Source organism: Tamandua tetradactyla, chromosome 16, assembly GCF_023851605.1.
Source record: "Tamandua tetradactyla isolate mTamTet1 chromosome 16, mTamTet1.pri, whole genome shotgun sequence".
Taxonomy (NCBI): domain Eukaryota; kingdom Metazoa; phylum Chordata; class Mammalia; order Pilosa; family Myrmecophagidae; genus Tamandua; species Tamandua tetradactyla.
This window is the reverse complement of record NC_135342.1, coordinates 62,903,625-62,925,881: the sequence shown is the minus strand read 5'-3', so window position 1 is coordinate 62,925,881 and position 22,257 is coordinate 62,903,625. Positions and strand designations below refer to the sequence as shown.

General features: G+C 36.4%; 1 protein-coding gene across 2 annotated transcripts in view; it reads right to left on the bottom strand.

Annotated features, from left to right (window-relative positions):
- The window catches only part of TANGO6 (transport and golgi organization 6 homolog), a 294,759-nt gene that overhangs the window by 170,669 nt on the left and 101,833 nt on the right, over positions 1-22,257 (bottom strand). For both annotated transcript variants that reach the window (XR_013163629.1, XM_077132839.1), the window contains exon 14: positions 21,542-21,599. Coding sequence is in view for 1 of the 2 variants with exons in the window: in XM_077132839.1 (XP_076988954.1) it covers positions 21,542-21,599 (58 nt within the window). In the remaining variant the exon portion in view is untranslated. The remainder of the gene's footprint in view (positions 1-21,541; positions 21,600-22,257) is intronic.

Genomic DNA, 22,257 nt, shown 5'->3' with positions numbered 1-22,257 from the left:
GAGTTAGGTAGCCTTCCGTTCTCTTCAATTTTTTGAAGAGTTTGAGCAGGATTGGTACTAATTCTTTCTGGAATGTTTGGTAGAATTCACATGTGAAGCCATCTAGGTCCTGGACTTTTCTATTTGGGGAGCTTTTTAATGACTAATTCAATACCTTTACTTGTGATTGATTTGTTGAGGTTGTCTATTTCTTCTCAAGTCAATGTTGGTTGTTCATGCTTTTCTAGGAAGTTGTCCATTTCATCTATATTGTCTAGTTCATAAGTATAAAATTGTTCATAGTATCCTCTCATTACCTCCTTTATTTCTGTAGGGCCAGTGGTTATGTCTCCTCTTCCATTTCTGATTTTATTTATTTGTATCCTCTCCCTTCTTTTCATCAGCCTCGTAAGGGTCCATCAATCTTATTGATTTTCTCATAGAACCAACTTCTGGTTTTGTTGATTTTCTCGATTGTTTTCATGTTCTCAATTTCATTTATTTCTGCTCTAATCTTCATTATTTCTTCCCTTTTGCTTGCTTTGCAGTTAGCTTACTGTTCTTTCTCTATTTCTTCCAAGTGGACAGTTAATGCCTCGATTTTTGCTCTTTCTTCTTTTTTGATAATAGGCATTTAAGGCAATAAATTTCCCTCTTAGCACTCCCTTTGCTGCATCCCATAAGTTTTGATATGTAGTGTTTTCATTTTCATTTGCCTCGAGATATTTACTGATTTCTCTCGTAATTTCTTCTTTGACCCACTGGTCATTTAAAAGTGTATTGCTGGGCCGCTGTATATTTGCGAATTTTCTGGCCTCTGCCTATTATTGATTTTCAACTTCATTCTATGATCTGAGAATGTGTTTTGTATGATTTCAGTCTGTTTGCATGAAATATCTTTTCCCATCCTTTCACTTTCAACCTATGTTTATCCTTGGGTCTAAAATGCATAGCTATAACATGCTGTCCTGTAGACAGCATATAAATGGGTCCTGTTTTTTAATTCATTCTGCCAGTCTATGTCTTTTGATTGGGGAATTTAATCCATTAACATTTAGTATTATTACTGTAAGGGCAGTATTTTCTTCTATCATTTTTTCTTTTGGATTTTATATGTCATATCTAATTTTCCTTCTTTTTACCTTTACCAATAGTCTTCATTTCTACACTCTTCTCCACACCTCTCTTTTGTATCTGTCTCTAGTGCTCCCTTTGGTATTTCTTGCAGAGCTGGTCTCTTGGTCACAAATTCTCTGTGATTTTTTTTGTCTGAAAATATTTTAATTTTCTTCTCATTTTGGAAGGACAATTTTGCTGGATATAGAATTCTTGGTTGGCAGCTTTTTTCTTTTAGTATCTTAAATATATCATTCTACTGTCTTCTCACCTCCACGATCTGCTGTGAAATCTATGCATAGGCTTATTTGGCTTCCCTTGAATGTGATGGATTGCTTTTCTCTTGCTGCTTTCAAAAGTCTCTCTTTCTCTTTGACATCTGACATTCTGATCAGTAAGTTTCTTGGAGTACATCTATTTGGACCTATTCTATTTGGGGTATACTGCACTTCTTGGATCTATAATTTTAAGTCTCTCATAAGAGTAGGGAAATTTTCAGTGATAATTTCCTCCATTAGTTTTTCTCCTCCTTTTCCCTTCTCTTCTCCTTCTGGGACACCCACAACATGTATATTCATGTGCTTCATGTTGTCATTCAATTCCCTGAGTCCCTGCTTGTATTTTTCCATTTTTTTCTCTATATTTTCTTTTGTTTGTCAGATTTCAGATGTCCTGTCCTCAGTTCACTAATCCTATCTTCTTCTTTTTTTTTTTAAAATATATTTATTGAGAAATCATCACACACATACATTCCATACAACGTGCACGATCCTTGGCTCACAACTAATCCTATCTTCTGACTCGTGAACTCTAACATTGTAGGTTTCCATTTTTTTCATCTCTTCTACCGTGTCTTTCATTCCCATAAGTTCCATGATTTGTTTTTTCAGACTTTTAATTTCTTCTTTTTGTTTGTCCCTTGCCTTCTTTATATCCTCCCTCAATTCATTGATTTGATTTTTGATGAGGTCTTCCATGTCTGTTCGAACATCCTGAATTAATTGTTTCAATTCCTGTATCTCATTTGAATTGTCAGTTTGTCAATTTGTTTGACTGGGCCATATCCTCAATTTCCTAGTATGGTCTGTTATTTTTTGCTGGCATCTAGACATTTAATTTCCTTAATTAATTTATTCTGAAGATTGTTTTCACTTTTTTACTTAGGATTTTCTTGCTGGATGACTTTGTTGTCTATCTGTTCTTTGATGTTCAGTTCAGCTTATTCTAGACCTCTAGCTTAGGTTCTGTTTAAGAGATCAGAATTTTTCAGTTCTTGTTTTCTTGCTTTTGCCCTGTCTGTATGGTGCCTTTCCCCGACCCCCCCCCCCCCCCCACTTAGGAAAGTCTACTTAGGTATTATAGACCCCAGTCAGATTTTCCCAGACCAAACTCTCAGGAGGAAAGAGTCACCTGAGTCAGTTCTCCCTGAGGGTGAGACCCATCAGGTTGAAAGATTTTTCTATGAAGCCTCTAGGCTCTGCATTTTTTCCTATCCTGCCTAGTATGTGACGCTTGTCTGCCTGTGGGTCCCACCAGCATAAAGTGATGCAGTCCCCCTGCTGGGGGTGTGGTGGAGACAGAGGAGAGGTTGCAGGATAGCTTTAATACTTCATTTTCCAGACCCTGGGGTCTGAATTTCTTGAGGGAGGGGTTCCACCTGAGCTGGGCCCACTCATCTCCTGTGGAAGGCACAGCCTCCAGGGAATTACTTCCTTTCACCTGACCAGCCTTTTTGTGTCTCAGAGAAGCTTAATTCCACCCTTGCCTGGGACAGTTGGAGCCTGAGAAGCCTTGCAGTTGTATCCAAAGAGCAGTCAAGTCATTGAAACACAACCACAAAAAAGAAAAGAAAAAGAAATCCTTTTCAGAGCAGGACCCCCATTCCTTGGGCTTGCCAACCAAGAGCTTGAGTTGGTATGTTGCTCTGTGTATCTAGGTCCTATGTGCCCCCTCCTTTCCTTCAGGGCCCAGACCCTTTCAAGTGTTTTGTGCTGTCTGATCCAAAAAAAAAAACCCCTCTCTCTATTTTTTTCTTTTTCCGTCAGCCCTGCCACCTCTGCACCAGGGCAAAACCCAGAAACCTCAGCTTTTACTCAAGGTTCAAATGAGCTGGGGGCCTATTTTTAGTAGTCAGAATGTGTTAATTAATTCCACAATTGGAGCTTGGTTGAATTCAGCCCCTTGCTGTTAGTAAAGTCTCTTTCCTTTCCCCTCCAGGAACCAGCCTGTGGGAGAGGGGTGCCAGCCTTCTGGCTTGGAGGACTCACGGTTCTGGGTGGGATCACAGTTGGTCCAGCTTGTCCAGACTGGTGTACACTGTGTGTCTGGTCACTGATGTGGCCCCAGCAGTTGTTCTGTACTGTTCCTGGCTATTTATTAGCTGCTCTGAAGGACACATTAACTTCCACACCTCACTAAGCCACCATCTTGGACCTTTCAGACTGTCATTTTTACAAATGAGTTAAAAATAAGGACAAAAATAAATAAATAATAGAGAGTATAAGACATATGGGATATTTTGGGTATTCTTTTTTTTACTTTTTTAGAGTAATGAAAATGTTCAAAAGTTGACTGTACAATTATATGATGATACTATGAACCATTCCTTGAACATTTTTGATAATTATATGGTATGTGAGTATATATCAATAAAATTACATTAAAAAACTCTTCCAATTTTTTATGTTCATTTTTAATTTTAGGTATATAACTTAGTGATTTTTTTAACTTATTTTAAGGTTGTGCAAACATTACCACTATCTAGTTCCAAAACATTTTTATCACCCCTGAAAGAACACAATTTTTATGTCCTCCTCGCCCCAGATCCTACTAACCACTATGCTTTCTCTATGGACTGGCCTATTCTGAACATTTAATATGAATGGAATCACAATATATGGGCTTTTATGATTGGCTTCTTTCACTTAACATAGTATTTTCAGGGTTCATCCATGATGTAGTATGTATCAATACTTCATTTCTTTTTATTGACAAGTAATATTTCATTATATTGGTAAACCACATTTTACTTTTCCATTCATCAGCTGATTGACATTTGGACTATTTCCACCATTTGGCTATTATGAGTAATGCTGCTATGAACATTAGTGTGCAAGTGTCTGTGTGGACGTACATTTTCATTTGTCTTGGGTAGGTCTGGAATTGCTGGGTCATATGGTAACTTGATGTTTAATCATTTGAGGAACTGCCGCCAGACTGTTTCCCAAAGCAGTTGCACCATTTTACATTCCCAGCAACAGTGTATGAGGATCCCAACTGCTCCACATTCTCATAATGTATGCATTTTTTAAATTTCTTTATTAGAGAAGTTGTGGGTTTATACTAAATCATGCATAAAATACAGGATTCCCAAATACTACCTTACTATTAACACTTTGTATTCATGCAGAACATGTTACAATTGATGATAGCATGCTTTTATAACTGTATTATTAATTGAAGCCCATTTAACTTAGGAAACACTGTTTGTATAGTGTAGGTCCATGGACTTTTAACTGTATTCACAATGTCATGCTATCACCACCACCATTCATTACCAAAACATTTCCATCATCCCAAATTGGAACCCTGTACACTTTAAGTCCATTCCCTATCCCCACCCTATTCCATGGTAACCTATATTCTAGATCTTGACTGTATGAATTTGCTTATTCTAATTGTTTCACATAAGTGAGATCATATTATACTTGTCCTTTTGAGTCTGGATTTTTTTACTCAAAATGATGTCTTCAAGGTTCATCCATGTTGTCACATGTATCAGGACTTCATTACTTTTTTTTTTTGTATGCTGTATGGCAGGGTCACATTTCATTATTTTTCCATGTGAGTATCCCATTATTGCAGCACCATTTCTTGAATTTTTTGTTGGTTTGTTCTTTTGTTTGTTTTGCTTGTTTGTTTTTTGGGACGTGTGTGGACCAGGAATTGAAACCGGGTCTTTAGCATGGCAGGCGAGAATTCTACCACTGAACTACCCTTACACCCCCAGGACTTCATTACTTTTTATGCTTGAATAATATTCTAGTCCATACATATACCACATTTTATTAATCCATTCATTGACTGATGGAGACTTGGTTGCTTCCATCTTTTGGCAGTTGTGAATAATGCCACTATGAACACTGGTGTGCAAATATTCATTTGAGTTCCTGCTTTCAATTCTTTTAGATATATATCTGGTAGTGGGATTGCCATGTCATCTGGCAGTTTTATATTTAGTTTTCTGGGAAACCACCAAATTGTCTTCCACAGTGGCTGCAACATTTTAAATTGCTACCAGCCATGAATGAGTGTTCCTATTTCTCTACATCCACTCCAACACTTGTTATTTTTCATTTTTTTAATAGCAGACATCCTAATGGATGTGAAATGGTATCTCACTGTGGTTTTGATTTGCATTTCCCTGATGGCTAATGATGTTGAGCATCTTTTCATGTTCTTTCTGGTCATTTCTACACCTTCTTTGGAGAGATATCTGTTTAAATCTTTTGCCCATTTTTTAATTGGGTTGTTTGTCTTTTTGTTGTTAATTTGAAGGATTTCTTTATATATACTGCATGGTAGTCCTTTTTAGGATATGTGGTTTCCAAATATTTTCTACCATTGTGTAGGTTGCTGTTCTACTGTCATGATAAAGTCCTTTGAGGAGCAGAAGTTTATTTTGATAAGGTCTTGTTTATCTGTTTTTTCTTTTGTTGCTTGTACTTTGGGTGTAAAGTCTATAAAACCACTTTATAACACAAAGTCCTGAAGATGCGTCCCTATATTTTCTTCTGAGAGTTTGATAGTTCTATCTGTATATCAAGGTCTTTGATCTGTTTTTAACTGATTTTTGTATATAGTGCAAGGTAGAGGTCTTCCTTTTTTCTGAAAATGGAGAAAAAAGCACCACTTCCCAGTACCATTTGTTGAAGAGACTATTCTTTCCTAATTAACTGGTCTTTGCTACCTTGTCAAAAATCAATTGGCCATAAATGTGAGGACTGATTTCTGACCTCTCAATTCTATTCCATTGGTGCATGTCTGTCCTTGTGCCAGAACCATGCTGTTTTGATTACTGTTTCTTTGTAATAATTTTTACGGTCAGGAAGTGAGAGTCCTCCAACTTCCTTCTTTTTCAAGATGGCTTTAGCTACATGGAGCCCATTACCCTTCCATATAAATTTAGTGATTGTTTTTCCCATTTCTATAAGGAAGGCTGTTGGAATTTTTATTGGGATTGCACTGAATCTATAAATTACTTTGAGTAGTACTGACATCTTAATGCTATTTAGTCTTCCAATCCATGAACATAGACTATTCCTCTATATACTTTGATCTTTAATTTCTTTTATCAGTGTTTCTACGTATAAATCCTTTACAACCTTGGTTAGATTTATTTCTAGATAATTTATTCTTTTAGTTGTTATTATTAATGGGATTCTTTTCTTGATTTCTTCTTCTGATTGTTCATTACTTCTGTATAGATCACTACTGATTTAGTGGTGTTGATCTTGTATCTTGCCACTTCGCTGAATTTATTCATTAGCTCCAGGAGCTTTGTTGCGGATTTTCCGTATATAGGATCATCTGCAAATAGGGAAAGTTTTACTTTCTCTTTTCCAATTTGGATGCCTTTTATTCTTTTTCTTGCCTAACTGCCTAACTGCTCTGGCAAGAACTTCCAGCACAATGTTAAATAGCATTGGTGAGAATGGACATCCTGGTCTTGATCCTGATCTTAGAGGAAAAGTTTTCAGTCTTCCACCATTAAGTAGGATATTGGTTGTAGGCTTTTCAAATATGCCCTTCATTATGTTGAGGAAGTTACCTTCTATTCTTATACTTGTAAGTGTTTTATCAAGAAAGGATGCTAGATTCTGTCAAATGCCTTTTCTACAGTGATTGAGATATGTTTTTTTCCTTCATTTTATTAATGTGGTATTTTACATTAATTGATTTTTTTTTATATTGTCACAACCTTGTATACCAGTGATGAATCCCACTTGATTGTGGTGTATAATTTCTTAAATATGCTCCTGGATTTGGTTTGCGAGTATTTTGTTGAATATTTTTGCACCTATATTTATGAGATATTGGTCTGTAGTTTTCTTATCTTTAATCTAGCTTTGGTATGAGGGTGATATTGGCCTTGGAGAAAGACAGCATTACTTTCTCTTCGGTTTTTTGGAATAGTTTGAGTAGAATTGGAGTTGCATCTTCTTGAAACGCTTGGTAGAATTCTCCTGTGATGCTATGTGGTACTTGGCTTTTTTTGTTGGGAGGTTTTTGATTACTGATTTAATCTCTTGAGTCATTATTCGTTTGTTAAGATCTTCTATTTCTCCTTGAGTCAATGTAAGTAATCTGTATGTTTCTAAGAATATGTCCATTTCATCTAGGTCTAATTTACTGGCATACAGCCATCTGAATTCACTAATCAAAAGCCATGATCAGTGACCAGCTGTGCCCACCCCTGTTCTTGGGGAAGAAAATTTTTATGTCCTTTTTTGTTCCCAGCAGGTAGCCAGGGACTGGACCCCATGGCAGCTTGTTGCAAGAGTAGGAGATGAGCACCAGTAGGCGGCTGCCATGTAGAGAGAGCAATTTACAGCTTATCAGCCTTTTCCTCTCACTCTCCCCTGGATGCTGTACAGTGTTCTTCTGACCTTTGCAGTTTCAAAATAGTTTCAGACAGTATCTGCCTACTTAATAGCTGTTTTTGTGGGAGGACTGAGTCCTGGAGCTCCCTATTTGCCCTCTTCCCATAAGTTCCCTAATGTGCACAATTTCTAAGTTACTTTTAAATGTCATTTATTGGCAAAAGAAATACAAAAAGTATCAAAAGTCCTATACAGAAAGGCACATGTTTACTTAACTCACAATCTCAGTAAACTGCATATATGCTAAGATTGATTTCTGAAGCCTCATTTCTGCTAGCTTCCTAAGATAATATTTTTTTCCTTAGTGCTGAAATATCAACGAACATCTGAAGGAAGAATGGCAGATATGAGGTAATACACATTGATATTCTACTAATAAAAGATGAATTTCAAAGATGCACAGAGATTACAATTTTGCACACATTGCCAAATGAGCAAATACAGACCACCCCTTACCCTCAAATTCAAGAATGCTTAAGATCAGCTTATTATTATTATACTCTCAATAAATAGGAATGACTATTTATAATTCTTATTGCCATTTCTCCTATAGAGTCATAATCCAGGACAATTGCGGGAAGAGAAATAATTAACCCTGAAGTGGCCAGTTCATCCTTTACTCCAGATAAAAGTACTAAACTGCTAAATATTCTGATCCAAATCTAATTGTGAAATGACAGCTACATCTTCTTCGACTGACAGAGGAAGCCACTTGACAGATATTCCAAAAACAAAGCTGAAGTAAAACTCACTTCTGAAAGTAATCTCTGATTTGGGGGAATGGAGTGTATCATCTGGGCTGTAGTAAGGAAAGGTACCGTGAAGTGGGAGTTGCTGAGACAAGTCTCGTCCCAGTCTCACCATTTCCCCAACTCTGCGGCTTGATGCAAGTCAATTCTCCATTTATAAAAGAAACATTATGATATCTGCTTATTCAGAGAATAAAGCTTTCTAGATGCTTAGCCATTATTTGATTTTAACAAACACTATTGATAATCATAACAATAATGTCAGTTTTCCATTTTAAGGACAACAACAACAGAGTCAATTTCTACCATTATTTGAAACTTCAAGAGAAGTAATCTAACATGATGGGGGGAAAAATCAAAATTTGAGAGCCAAAGACCAAGGTCCAGATTATTTGTCATGTAATCTTAGGACAGGGACTAGGTCTAAGAATCTTTGGTTAAAAAATGGGGACAGGATATATCGCATTATACCCCCAAATTAACTCAGAATGGTTAATTAGCCTAGATATAGGAGTTATAGAACTATTAGGAGAAAACACAGGAGTAAATTTTTTTATCTTGGGTTAGGCAATGATTTCTTAGAAATTATACCAAAAGCAATAAAAAAGGAAGATTAATAAGTTGACTTCATCAAAGTTAGAAATAATGTATTTTAAATGACACCAAAAAGAAAAGACAACCCACAGAATGGAGAAAATATTTGTAAATCATACCTCTGATAAGGGTTTAGTATCCAGAATATGTAAAGCACTCTTACAGTTCAACAACAAAAAGACAAACAACCCAATTAAAAAAACAGGCAAAGGACTTGAGATACTTCTCCAAAGGAGATACATTAATGGCCAATAAACATATGAAATGATACTCAACATCATTAATCATTAGTGAAAGTGAAATGTAAATCAAAACCACAATAAGGTGCCACTTATTCCACTAGGATAGCTATAACTTAAAAGAAAATTTTCTTAATTTTATAATTTTTAAAAATAGCAAGTGTTGCCACAAATGTGGAGAAATTAAAACTCTCATACATTGCTGGTGGGAATATAAAATGATGAAGATGCTATGGAAAAACAGTTCAGTGGAATTACCATAGAATTACCATATGACCAGCAATTTCACTTGTAGGTATATGCCCTAAAGAACCAAAAGTATATGTTCATGCAAAAACTTGTACACAAATGTTCATAGCAGCAAGATTCACAACAGTTAGATAGTGGAAACAACCAGATGTCTAACAAATGATAAATGGACTAGTCAAATATGGTATATCCCTATAGAAGAATGAAATATTATTCAACAATAAAAAGAAATGAAGTACTGATTCATGCATAACATGAATAAACCCTAAAAACATAATGGTAAATGAAAGAAACCAGTCACAAAAGACATATATGAAATGTCCAGAACAGGCAAACCTATAAAGATAGAAAGTAGATTAGTGGTTGCCATGGAATAAAGGAAGTGGGGAATGGGAAGTGAAATACTGTGTATAGGAGTTCTTTTGGGAGTGATAAAAATGTTCTAAAATTAGATTGTGGTGGCCAACCCGATTAAGATGGTGGAATAGTGGTGACCAACCCGATTAAGATGGTGGAATAAAGTGCTTCAGGGCTCTGCCCCCGACAGAAGCTTTGATCAACCGGCAAGAACCGGCTGAAACATCTTGCACAAGGATGTAGAAAACAGTTAAGGAACTTCAATAACAAGGCAAGCGGCAAATCATGAAAAAGTTTTCTTAGAAGTGGTAAGATCTCCTGGTGCCCTGGCAGGCCCCACCCCCATCCCTCCCTGACTTGGAACAGAGCCGGCCCACACTCCCAGTGCAGAACCCTTTCCAGAGGGAGCAGAGCAGTCCTTCTGCACATGCAGGGAACATATATTTTTGGCCCAATCTGGTGGTGACTTGAGAGACTTGCCATCCCAGAACTTGCCATGCATGCAAAAGGCAGCTCAAAGAACTCTCCTATAGAATGCTGTGGGAAAACAGTAAAGTTGTGCTTCTGTGGCCAAGGCATTGCTGGCTGTAGGGAAGAGGGAATACTCCTATTCACCTAAATTGGGGAATTTCCAGGGCCCAACATGCATGCCCAAGAGAATACACATGCACAGAAAGGACTAGGGAGGCCCATACACTATGGCCTGGAGCTTTTCTCTAAATGTTTTGTGTGGATAAGCCCTGAAAGAGAGCACTTGCACTAGTCAATCTGCAAAGAATGGGAAAGATATTTTCTATTTTCTTGCTTATTTTTTTCTTGTTAGAGCCTGGCATTCAAGGAAAACACTAGCTGGATATAAGCTAAGGACAGATATTACAGAGTCTACATATCAATGATAGTACAACTAAAATATCAGAGTGTTCAGGTTTCACCAAAAGATTGTGATGGGGGCAGGCCACGGTGGCTCAGCAGGCAAGAATGCTTGCCTGCCATGCCAGAGGACCCAGGTTCGATTCCCGGTGCCTGCCCATGTAAAAAAAAAAGAGAGAGATTGTGATGGTCCAGACAAAGGAGAAGATTAAAGCATTAGAAACCATCAATGAGGGACCAGACCTGGGACATTCCAGAAGGACTTTAAAAAATAGTTCTAAATTTGCTCAAAAAGCTAAAGGAAAGTATGAACAGAGAACTAAAAGAAATCAGGAAAATGATAGGTGAACGCAAAGAATACCAATGGAGAGATGGAAATGATGCAAAGAAACCAAACAGAGCTGAAGACCACAGTAACAGAAACTGAAAATTCCCCAAAGGGATACAACAGCAGACTGGAGTCAGTGAACTTGAAGATAAGACAATTAAAATCATCCAGTCTGAGGCGCAGAAAGAAGAATGAATAAACATAAACAGAGCCTGAGGAATCTGTGGGGTACCATCAAGCATACCAGTACACACATTGTGGAAGTTCCAGAAGACAGAAAGGGGTAGAGAAAATATTCATAGAAATAATGGCTGAAAACGTCCCAATTTTTAGCAAAAGGCATGAATGTACACACCCAAGATGCTCCACAAATTCGAACAGGATAAACCCATATAGAGCTATGCCAAACCATATTATAATCAAACTGTCAAATGCCAAAGATAAAGAGAAAATTCTGAAAGCCACAAGAGAGAGCAATATGCTACATACAAGAAAGCCTCAATAATATTAAGTACTGATTTCTCACTGGAAACCATAAAGGCAAGAAGGCAGTTGGAAGACATATTTAAAGTTCTGAAAAAAAAAAAATTGCCACACAAGAATTCTATATCTGGCAAAACTATCTTTCAAAAATGAGGACAGGATTAAGACATTCCCAGATAAACAAAAGCTGAGGCACCTCATAACCATCAGATTGGCCCTACAAGAGATGCTAAACAGAGTTCTGCAAGTTGAAAGGAAAGGACATTAGGCAATTGACTGAAACCCAGTAAAATAATGACATCAATACTATTGTATTTTTGGTTTGTAACACCACTTTTTACTTCCAATGGGATCTAATAGGCAAATGCATAAAATGTAAACATAAATCAATATATTTGGACTTATAATGTATAAATATGTAATTTGTGATAAGAACTACATAAAGGGGTGGGGACAAAGGAGTATGGGAACATAGTTTAAATTGTAACAATGTAAACAACATTGTTATAGATTTAGGATGTTACATTTTAAGCCCCATGGTAAAAGCAAATAGAATTTAGGAGAATAAGCAAGCTCATAGAAACTGAAATTAGAGTACAGGTTGTCAGGGATGGGGCCAAGGAGAGGGCAGGGGGAATGGGGAATCACTGCATAATGAATGTTGGGTTCAGTGTGGGGAGATGGGAAAGTTTCTTTTATTTATTTATTTATTTATTTATTTATTTATTTTTGATGGGAAAGTTTTAATAATGGAAGGTGTTAAGGGTACTGAAATACTGTGTATATGATTAATACCATTGAATGAGATGCATGGGATTGGTTGAGTTGGGAAAAGTTTATATTGTATATGTATTCCCATAATTTAAAAAAAAGAAAGAACTAAAGAGACAATAACAATAAAATGCAATACTCAATCCTGGATGGGATCTAGCAAGGGAGAAGAAAAGGCTCATAGGGATATTATTGGTATATATGAAAAAATTGGAATATAGACTGTAAATTTTATATCAGTCTTAAATTACTTGAGCTTGATAACTGCTCTTAATGTAGTTACATACGTGAATATCCTTGTTCTTAGGAAACGTACATGACAGTATTAACTGTTCAAGGAACAAGATGTACAACCTACACTCAAATGTTCAGAAAATGGATAGATAGATAGTCAGACAGAATGATACAGCAAATGAGGCAAAAAGTTACATTAGTGGATCTGGGTATCTGGAGAATTGGGGTATGTTGGAGTTCTCTGTATCAGAGGTTTGGATTATTTTTTGTAACTATCCTGTAAGTTTGAAAGTATTTCAAAATAAAAAGTTAGAAAAAATTAGATTGTGGAGATGGTGACAAAACACTCTAAATATTTTAAAAAACATGAAATTGTATTTTAAATGGGTGAATTTTAGGAATGTAAATTAAATCTCAAATAAACTGTTTAAAAAAGTCTACTTTCCAGAATAGTACTTCAAGAAGTACTGAGACAGCATATATGAGAGACAGTCACTAAATGCTCATTTGCTAATTAGGTGGTACAAAAATCAGTTAGGACATACAAGAAATCTTCTCATTTCAAGGACATAATGGAGACAACAAATTTCAAGGACTACAATTCCAGATCCAATTAGATGGTCCTTCAAGAGGTAAAATTATTTTCAGTTTAATGATTCCCCAACTTACTTTATTCTCACAATCTGAGAATGTGACAGGGAGATCAGTCTCCAACAAATTAGGATTTGTAGTCCTGCTCAGTTTGAAACTCTGTTAAAAACAACTTCACAGATAGATGTTAAAGATTGAGATGGTATAATCTAGGAATGCCTAGAGTGTATAATAATAGTGAAATGTACAATGTACAAATTTTAAAAATGTTTTTGCATGAGGAAGAACAAAGGAATGTCATTATTGCAGGGTGCTGAAAATAGATGGTAATTAATATTTTAAAATGTCACTTTATGTGTGAGACTAAAGCAAAAAATGTTACAAAATTTATATTCTGACTAGAGCATTTCCTAATATAACTTATGTAGATAGTTTGATTGAACGCCATAAGTACTTGGAATCTCAGGTAGGACATGAGATTTTGTTGGCTCGACCAGAGTGATGCCCCAGTGAATCCCAGAGTGATTTGATCAGTGAGTGGAAAAGTATTTGCAAAGCCCACTTCGGGGAATGGTGAGAATGGGGAGAAATTCAACTTCCCCAAGTTGAATTTTTTATATTCTCACAAGCAGTGTGGACAACCAAAGCTATAGGCTGAGCCCCCAGTCTTGGGGTTTGTTCATATGAAACTTAACCCCACAAAGGATAGGTCAAGTCTACTTAAAATCTAGGCCTAAGAGTCACCCCCAAGAGAGCCTCTTTTGTTGCTCAGATGTGGCCTCTCTCTCAGCCAACACGACGAGCAGTCTCACCACCCTCCCCTTCTCTGCGTGGGACATGACTCCCAGGGATGTGGACCTTCCTGGCAACGTGGGACAGAGATCCTAGAATGAGCTGAGACTCAGCATCAAGGGATTGAGAAAAACCCTAGAATGAGCTGAGAATTAACATCAAGGGATCAAAAGAACCTTCTCGACCAAAAGGGGGAAGAGTGAAATGAGACAAAGTGTCAATGGCTTAGAGATTACAAACAGAGTCGAGAGGTTATCCTGGAGGTTATTCTTAACGCATTAAGTAGATATCACGTTGTTATTCAAGATGTAATGGAGAGGCTGGAGGGAACTGCCTGAAAATGTAGAGCTGTGTTCCCGTTGTCATGTTTCTTGATGATGATTGAACAATGATATAGCTTTCACAATGTGACTGTGTGATTGTGAAAACCTTGTGTCTGATGCTCCTTTTATCTACCATATCAACAGACGAGTAGAACATATGGAATAACAATAAATAATAAGGGGAACAAATGTTAAAATAAATTTAGTTTGAAATGCTAGTGGTAAATGAAAGCGAGGGGTAAGGGGTATGGTATGTATAATTTTTTTTTTCTCTGTTATCGTTTTATTTGTTTTTCTGTTGTCTTTTTATTTCTTTTTCTAAATCGATGCAAATGTTCTAAGAAATGATAAATATGCAACTATGTGATGATATTGAGAATTGCTGATTGTATAAGTAGAATGGAATGATATGTTAATGTTTTTGTTTGTTTGTTGTTAATTTTTTAAATTAATAAATAAGTTTTAAAAAAAACAAACCAATTTCACCTTGCATCAAAGTTCTCACTTTTGGGCCTTTTGCCTTCCCTCCCCTTGGTTTTTTTTGCCAAAAGTGAAAACTCTCCTCTGAAAGAAAGAGGGTAGAAGACAGTAGTGTGATTTGTCCAAGCATGTCAAGATGGCTAAATCCTCTTCACTCCACACACACTGGCAAGCTTTCACTTCCCATGCTTGGCTCAGAGCCTGTTTTTTTATTTTATTTTTTCATTTTAAAAATGAGCACAGTTCTCTAAGCCAACTCCACAGGTGAAGTCACTGCCCTACCCACCATGTGACTCCTTGGGGTATAAATCTCTCAGGCAATTTGGGACATGACCCCCGGGGATGAAACTGGCCCCAGCATTATGGGATTGAGAAAAGACTTCTTGACCGAAAGGGGGAAGAGAAATGAAACAAAATAAAGTTTCATTGGCTGAGAGATTTCAAATAGAGTCAAGAGATCATTCTGGAAGTTATTCTTATGCATTAAATAGATATCCTTTTTAAGTTTTGGGGATATTAGAGTAGCTAGATGGAAATACCTAAACTGCTGAACTGTAATCTAATAGCCTTGATTCTTGAAGATGACTGAATAACTATAGAACCTTTAAGATGTGACCATGTGACTGTGAAAACCTTGTGACTGATACTTCCTTTATTCAAAGCAGAACAGATGAGTAAGAAGAAATAAAAGACAAAAATAAATAAATATTAGGGAGGTGGGGGGTATGGGATGCTTTGGTGTTCTTTTTAACTTTAATCCTTTTTTTTTTTGGAGTAATGAAAATGTTTAAAAAAATCTATTCTGATGACAAATGCACAGCTATATAATGACACTGTGAACCACTGACTGTACAATTTGGATGATTATATGGTATAGGAATATATATCACAAAAAAATTGCATTTAAAAAATATATAGTATGGTAGTTTCATCTGGAAGTCCTTTTTACCCTGATAGGGGTCACTTGGATCCTTGAAATACATCTGTCTCTGGAGTTGCTTTCAAAATGTCTTCTGAATAATTGAAAATGACGGAGAGGACACATAAGCAGATTCACAGTATGATAAATAATGTGGCTATACTATCTTAATTGAAGAATATCACTTATTTACTGCATTCATTATTGAGTCATCAATCTCAAAAGAGAAAAATTCCCAAAACATCTACTATACATTATGGGACTCTCAAGGACATATTTATTTTAACTACCATTTCAGAAGACAGAAGGACTTCCACTTTCTACCTTATATACTTCCTTGTCATTAAAAAAAATTAAACAATGAAAATGCATTACTTGTTAATAATAATGTTGATAAAACAAGGAAAAAGAATATACAAGGAATCTAAAAATGGTAGATTTAAGTTTATCTTCTATTTATAAACTGAATTGTAACTGGAGCTCAGTAACTTTGTGTTCTGCCAGAAGCTGCTACTGAATACCCGAAAGCAGCTGCTATATGAGAAATAAATCAACCATTACTTTTTCAGTAGGAACAAAAGGGATGCAGACAGTCTTTCATAAAATTAAAATTTAACTCGTAGTGGGTTTAGTTCTCAAGTTCCGATTACTTTCTTTCTGGCAGTTATAGCTATGTGATAGATAATTCATACTCAAATTCTGAACTCAGGCATTTCAGAATGAACGAATACATTTAATTTCCTTATGCTTTCTGTCTAGACTGAAGACAAAGCTGGCGAACAATTACAAAAGAAATCCAAAATATTAATAAATTAAGTAAAAGGTACATTGTAACTTTCACATACAGCCACTTAGGCAGTCTAGAAAAAGAAAACTTTAAATGCATACACACACACTTCCAAAAACTGAATGCTACTGCAACTACAACCAGGTGCCTCTTTACTGCATGAGCACAGGTGGACAGGTCTTGCTTTACTGAGAGTCTAGAAAAGCTTGGCTCCTAGAGTGATTTGGGCCTGGGCAAACTACCTTGGCTATGCCAGGTGGGAAAATACAGCTCCTTCCTTTCTTAATGAGTAAGTTACCTGAGGCTTTGGCTGCTAAGTGTATGTTACAAATACCAAAAACATCAATTAATTCAAACTTGTCCATCCTGGAGAGCTAAGTAAGAACAGAATCTACCTTCCACGTTCTTCATCATGAAATTAGCTACTAAATGATTAGCGCACCAATTAAAATTAATAAAAACAAACATAGAACCTACAGTTGTGACTTTTATAACAGACCCTCAAGGCTAATGAGCTCAATGAGTTAATCAGCTATGAAGCTCATTTCACAGAGCAATGTTGCCACATTCCAATGTTATTCTACCACTTCCAAAAACCCAGTCCAAAAAAAAATCAATGAAAAGCATTACCTTGCCTGCATTATAGTTTCTTGAGAAAAGTTTAGGATGACTTATTTTCTGAGACTTATTCTTTATAGGTATGTAAGGCTCTTATTTCATTCATTTATTTGATTTCTTTAAGTACCATCCATGTCATGTGGCCACCTGGACCCTACTGAGCCCTCCAGTTCATCTCAATTCCCTCTTTGACTTCTCCACTGCAAAGTGACTACTTTGTCTCTTGAAATTCTCAACTCTTCTGGCGTGTGCTCTGGCCTAGCTGTCCTTTTACCTCTTTGGGTGATCACTTTCTTTCCTTTGAAGAATTCTCTTCACTTTTTAACCTAATCATGATGACTCCATCTAAAGTGTTTGTGTATAATAAGTACATGCTAAATATTTATTGAATAAAGAATAAATCCAAGACTCAGAGTTTCATATCTTAATACATTTCCCTCTATATTTTCTCTTAATCTTAAACTACTATGTTTGTATAAAACACACTCAAATTATACCAAAAAATAACTAGCCAATGTGACTGTACTCATAGAGGATCTTGCCTTTGGAAGATGTGTTAGTTAGGGTTCTCTAGAGAAACAGAACCAACAGGAGAGATCAGTAAATATGAGATTTATAAAGGTATCTCACTGCAGCTGTGGGAATGGAAGAGTTCAAAGTCCATAGGACAGGTTGTGAAGCTGGCAGCTCTGATGAAGGGTCTGGACAAACTCCACAGGAAAAGCTCCCTGGCTGAAGATGCAGTGAAAATCTCTCTTCTTTCTTGAAAGCCTTCAACTGATTGAATTATCTCACTGTGGGAGGCATGCCTTAGTTGATTGGAGATGTAGTCAGCCATAAATGCAATCAGCTGACTGATGATTAATACACCAGCCTTCCGGTTTATCAACCAGCCAGAAAACATTCTTGCAGCAATGGTCAGACCAGTGCTTGCCTGACCAGACAACTTGTTATAATCACTTGTGCAAGTTGACACTAGAATCTAACCATCACAAAGGTAAACATAACACAGAGTAGAGGACTGGATTACTAGCTTCAAATTTTTATCCCTCCCTGCACCCATGCCCTTTGCCATGTGGCTTGGCAGTTTGTTCTACTAAAGAGTCCAAGTATATTTCTCTGACCCTTGACTTCTAGGTTCAGCCACATGACTTGTTTTAGACAACAGAATGAGGCAGAAGAAACAGGATAGTAGACCAGCCAAGCCAAGTCTAGTTGAGATGAACCTCAACTGGTTCGCAAGAGCATGAGTGACAGTAAATATGATGGTTAGTTTAGGTTCAGGTGACCGTTAAAGTGTAGAATTCAGTGATTCTTACCATAGTCACTGAGTTGTGCAACTATCACCACAATCAATTTTAGAATATTTCATCACTCTAAAAAGAAACTCTGGGGTGCACATGTGGTTCAGTGGTAGAATGCTCACCTTCTATGCAGGAGACTTGGGTTTGATTCCTGGACCATGCACCACCACCCCACCCCCCCAAAAAAAAGATAAAAAAAAGAAACTCTACCCTTTAGCAATAACTCAGCCCACCCCCTCACCCCTTAGCCCTCCCAGCCACAGGCAACCACTTATTTACTCTTTGTCTCTAAATTTACCTATTATTAACATTTCATATAAATGGAGTCATATGATTTGTGGTCTTTTCTGACTAGTTCACTTGTTTTCACTTAGTTTGCTTTCAATGTCCATCCATGTTGTAGTACGTAGAAGTACTTCATTCCTTTTTATGGCTGAATAGCATTCCATTGTACATCTCTATACATTCTGTCTACCCATTCATCAGTTGATGGATATTTAGGTTGTTTCCACCTTTTGGCTATTATAAATAATGCTGTTATGATCATTCATGTACAAATTATTATGTAGACAGGACATGAGGGCAAGGACACAAATGGACATTTGCACACCAATGTTTATAGTAGTATTATTTACAATTGCCAAGAGATGGGAACAGCTCAAATGTCCATCAACAGACGCATGGCTAAACAAGCTAAGGTATATAGATAAGATGGAATATTATGCAGCTGTAAGACAGAATAAAGTGAAGTAAATAACAACATGGATGGACTTTGAGGGCATTATGCTGAGTGAGATTAGCCAAAAACAAAAGGACAAATACTGTATGGTCTCACTGATATGAACAAACATTAGTGAATGAATTTCAGTTAAGAACAGAGACCATCAGGAAATAGAAACAGGGTAGATATTGGGTAATTGGAGCTGAAGGGATACAGATTGTATAACAGGACTGTTTGTAAAAATTCAGAAATGGATAGCACAATACTACCTAACTATAATACAATAATGTTAGTATACTGAATGAAGCTGAATGTGAGACTGATAGAGGGAGGAAGCCTAGGGGCACAAATGAAATCAGGAGGAAAGATAGATGATAAAAACTGAGATGGTATGATCTAGGAATGCCTAGAATGTACAATGATAGTGACTAAATGTACAAATTAAAAAATGTTTTTGCATGAGGAAAAACAAAGGAATGTCAATACTACAGGGTACTGAAATAGATGGTAATTCATATTTTAAAACTTTAACATATGTGTAAGACTAAAGCAAAAAATGTTTATTTGGTACAAAATTTATATTTTGACTAGTGTATTTCCTAATATAACTTAGTAGACAGTTTAATTGAACATCATAAGTACATGGAACCTTGAGTAGGGCATGAGATTTTGTAGGTTTGTCCAGAGTGATGCCCCAATAAATACCAGAGTGATTTGAACAGTGAATAAAGAAGTACTTGCAAAGTCCCCTTGGGGGAATGACAAGAAAGGGAGAAAATTCAACTTCCCCATGTGGAGGATTCCTGATATTCTCACAAGCAGTGGGAACAACCAAAGCAATAGGCCAAACCCTCAATCTTGGAGTTTGTTCATATGAAACTTATCCCTGCAAAGGAAAGGCCAAGCCTACTTAAAATTAGGCCTGAAAAATAAATAAATAAATAAAATAAAATTAGGCCTAAGAGTCACCTCCAGTGAACCTCTTTTGTTGCTCAGATGTGGGCTCTCTCTCTATCTCAGCCAACATGACAAGCAAACTCATTGTCCTCCTCCTCTCTACACGCGACGCAACTCCCAGGGATGTAATACTTCCTGGCAATGTGGGACAGAAACCCTAGAATGAGCTAGGACTCAGCATCAAGGGATTGAGAAAACCTTCTCAACCAAAAGGGGGAAGAGCGAAATGAGACAAAGTGTCAATGGCTGAGAGATTTTAAACAGAGTCAAGAGGTTATCCTGGAGGTTATTCTTACGCATTATATAGATATCAAGAAACAGTAGCCATGTTTCTTGAAGATGATTGTATAATGATATAGCTTTCACAGTGTGACTGTGTGACTGTGAAAGCCTTGTGTTGGATGCTCCTTTTATCTACAGTATGGACAGATGAGTAAAACATACGGATTAAAAATAAACAAATAATAGGGGGAACAAATGTTAAAATAAATTTAGTAGATTGAAATGCTAATGAACAATGAAACGGAGTGGGAAGGGGTATAGGAAAAAAATAAGGGAAACAAAGGCTAAAATATATTGGGTAGATGGAAATACTAGCAGTCAATGAAAGGGAGGGGCAAGGGATTTGGTATGTTTGAGTTTTTTTCTTTCTTCTTTTTATTCTTTTTTCTGAATTAATGTGAATGTCCTAAGAAATGATCATGGTGATGAATATACAACTATGTGATGATACTGTGAGTTACTGATTATATACTAAGAATGGAATGATTATATGGTAAGAATTTCGTGTTTGTATGTGTTACGTTTTAAAAAAATTATCATGTGGACATGTTTTCATTTTTCTTGGATATATAAGTAGGAGCAGAATTGCTGGGTCAAATGGCAATTCTATGTCTATGTTTTGGAGGAACTGCCAGCTATTTCTAAAGTGGCTGCAGCATTTTACGTTCTCATTTAGCTCCTTTTTATAGACAAGGAAACAGTACCCCAGTGGGATTAAGTAATTTGCGTAGCTGAGAACAGAGCCCTAGCTCTCAACCACTATACTACACTGATGGAGCCCAGAGAAGCTGAGAATTAATTCTGACCATCTCATCACTGCTTTTCACCCTTTAGAGGAAGATGCCCAACTTTCTATACCCCTTTTAGCCCCCTATCAAGATCTGCAATCCACAAATTAATGCAGATGTGCAGAACAACAAAGAATCATAAAAGAGAAAATAAAAGTGCGAACTAATAGCAGTCAAGTACTTAAGAAGTTAATATAAAGAGCTCATATATGAGACATTATTTACCTCCTTGAATTAGAAGAATGGGATTTAATCTACAGAATGATAAGTAAATATAGCTGAAGACTTATATAGATGATATAAAACTTGATCCATAGACTCAAAGTTTTTTAACCAGGATGAACTTACCCTGAATAGCGGACAGATATACAAAGGTATCTTTATGCTCCAAGTTCTCCAAAAATACCTGGAACCACAAAATATAGCAGTGATGATTCACAAAGAGCAAGTAAGATTTAAGAAAGATCCTGGTCAGCAGCCTCAAAAGAATAAAGATTTTCAGTGATTTTTCGATGACAATAAATCTTTGGCACATTTCCATACCTTGGTTTTCTCATCTACAAAATGAGGATAATACCAGTTGTTGTAAGGATTAGAAACAAAGGCTCAATAAACAGTTATTATTAAACAATTTGTTGTAAGATTTTACTAACTAAAAATGAATTTTCTCAATCAGAATCAGAATTCTTAGACAAGGCTAAAGCATAAAGACATAATAATAATAATGACAGCTAACCTTAATGGGAGCTCATTATATACCCTTCACTATAATTTGTGCTTTACCTAGACTATTTCATTTTAAATCTCTCTTCATAAAGTAAGTCCTATTATTATTCTCACTTTATAGATGTAGAAATTAAGAAAGTTTAAATAACTTAACCAACAAACTGACCTGGGATTTGATCGCAGGCATTTATCTCCAGACAACTCGCTCTTAATCTCTAACCCATATTGTGGCCAGGACAATTTACACAAAAGAGAAAATCCCCAAGTAAACATATATATTTTACCCCATAAATATACAATTTAAAGCATTGTTTTCAATGGTGACAGAAAAGAAGAGG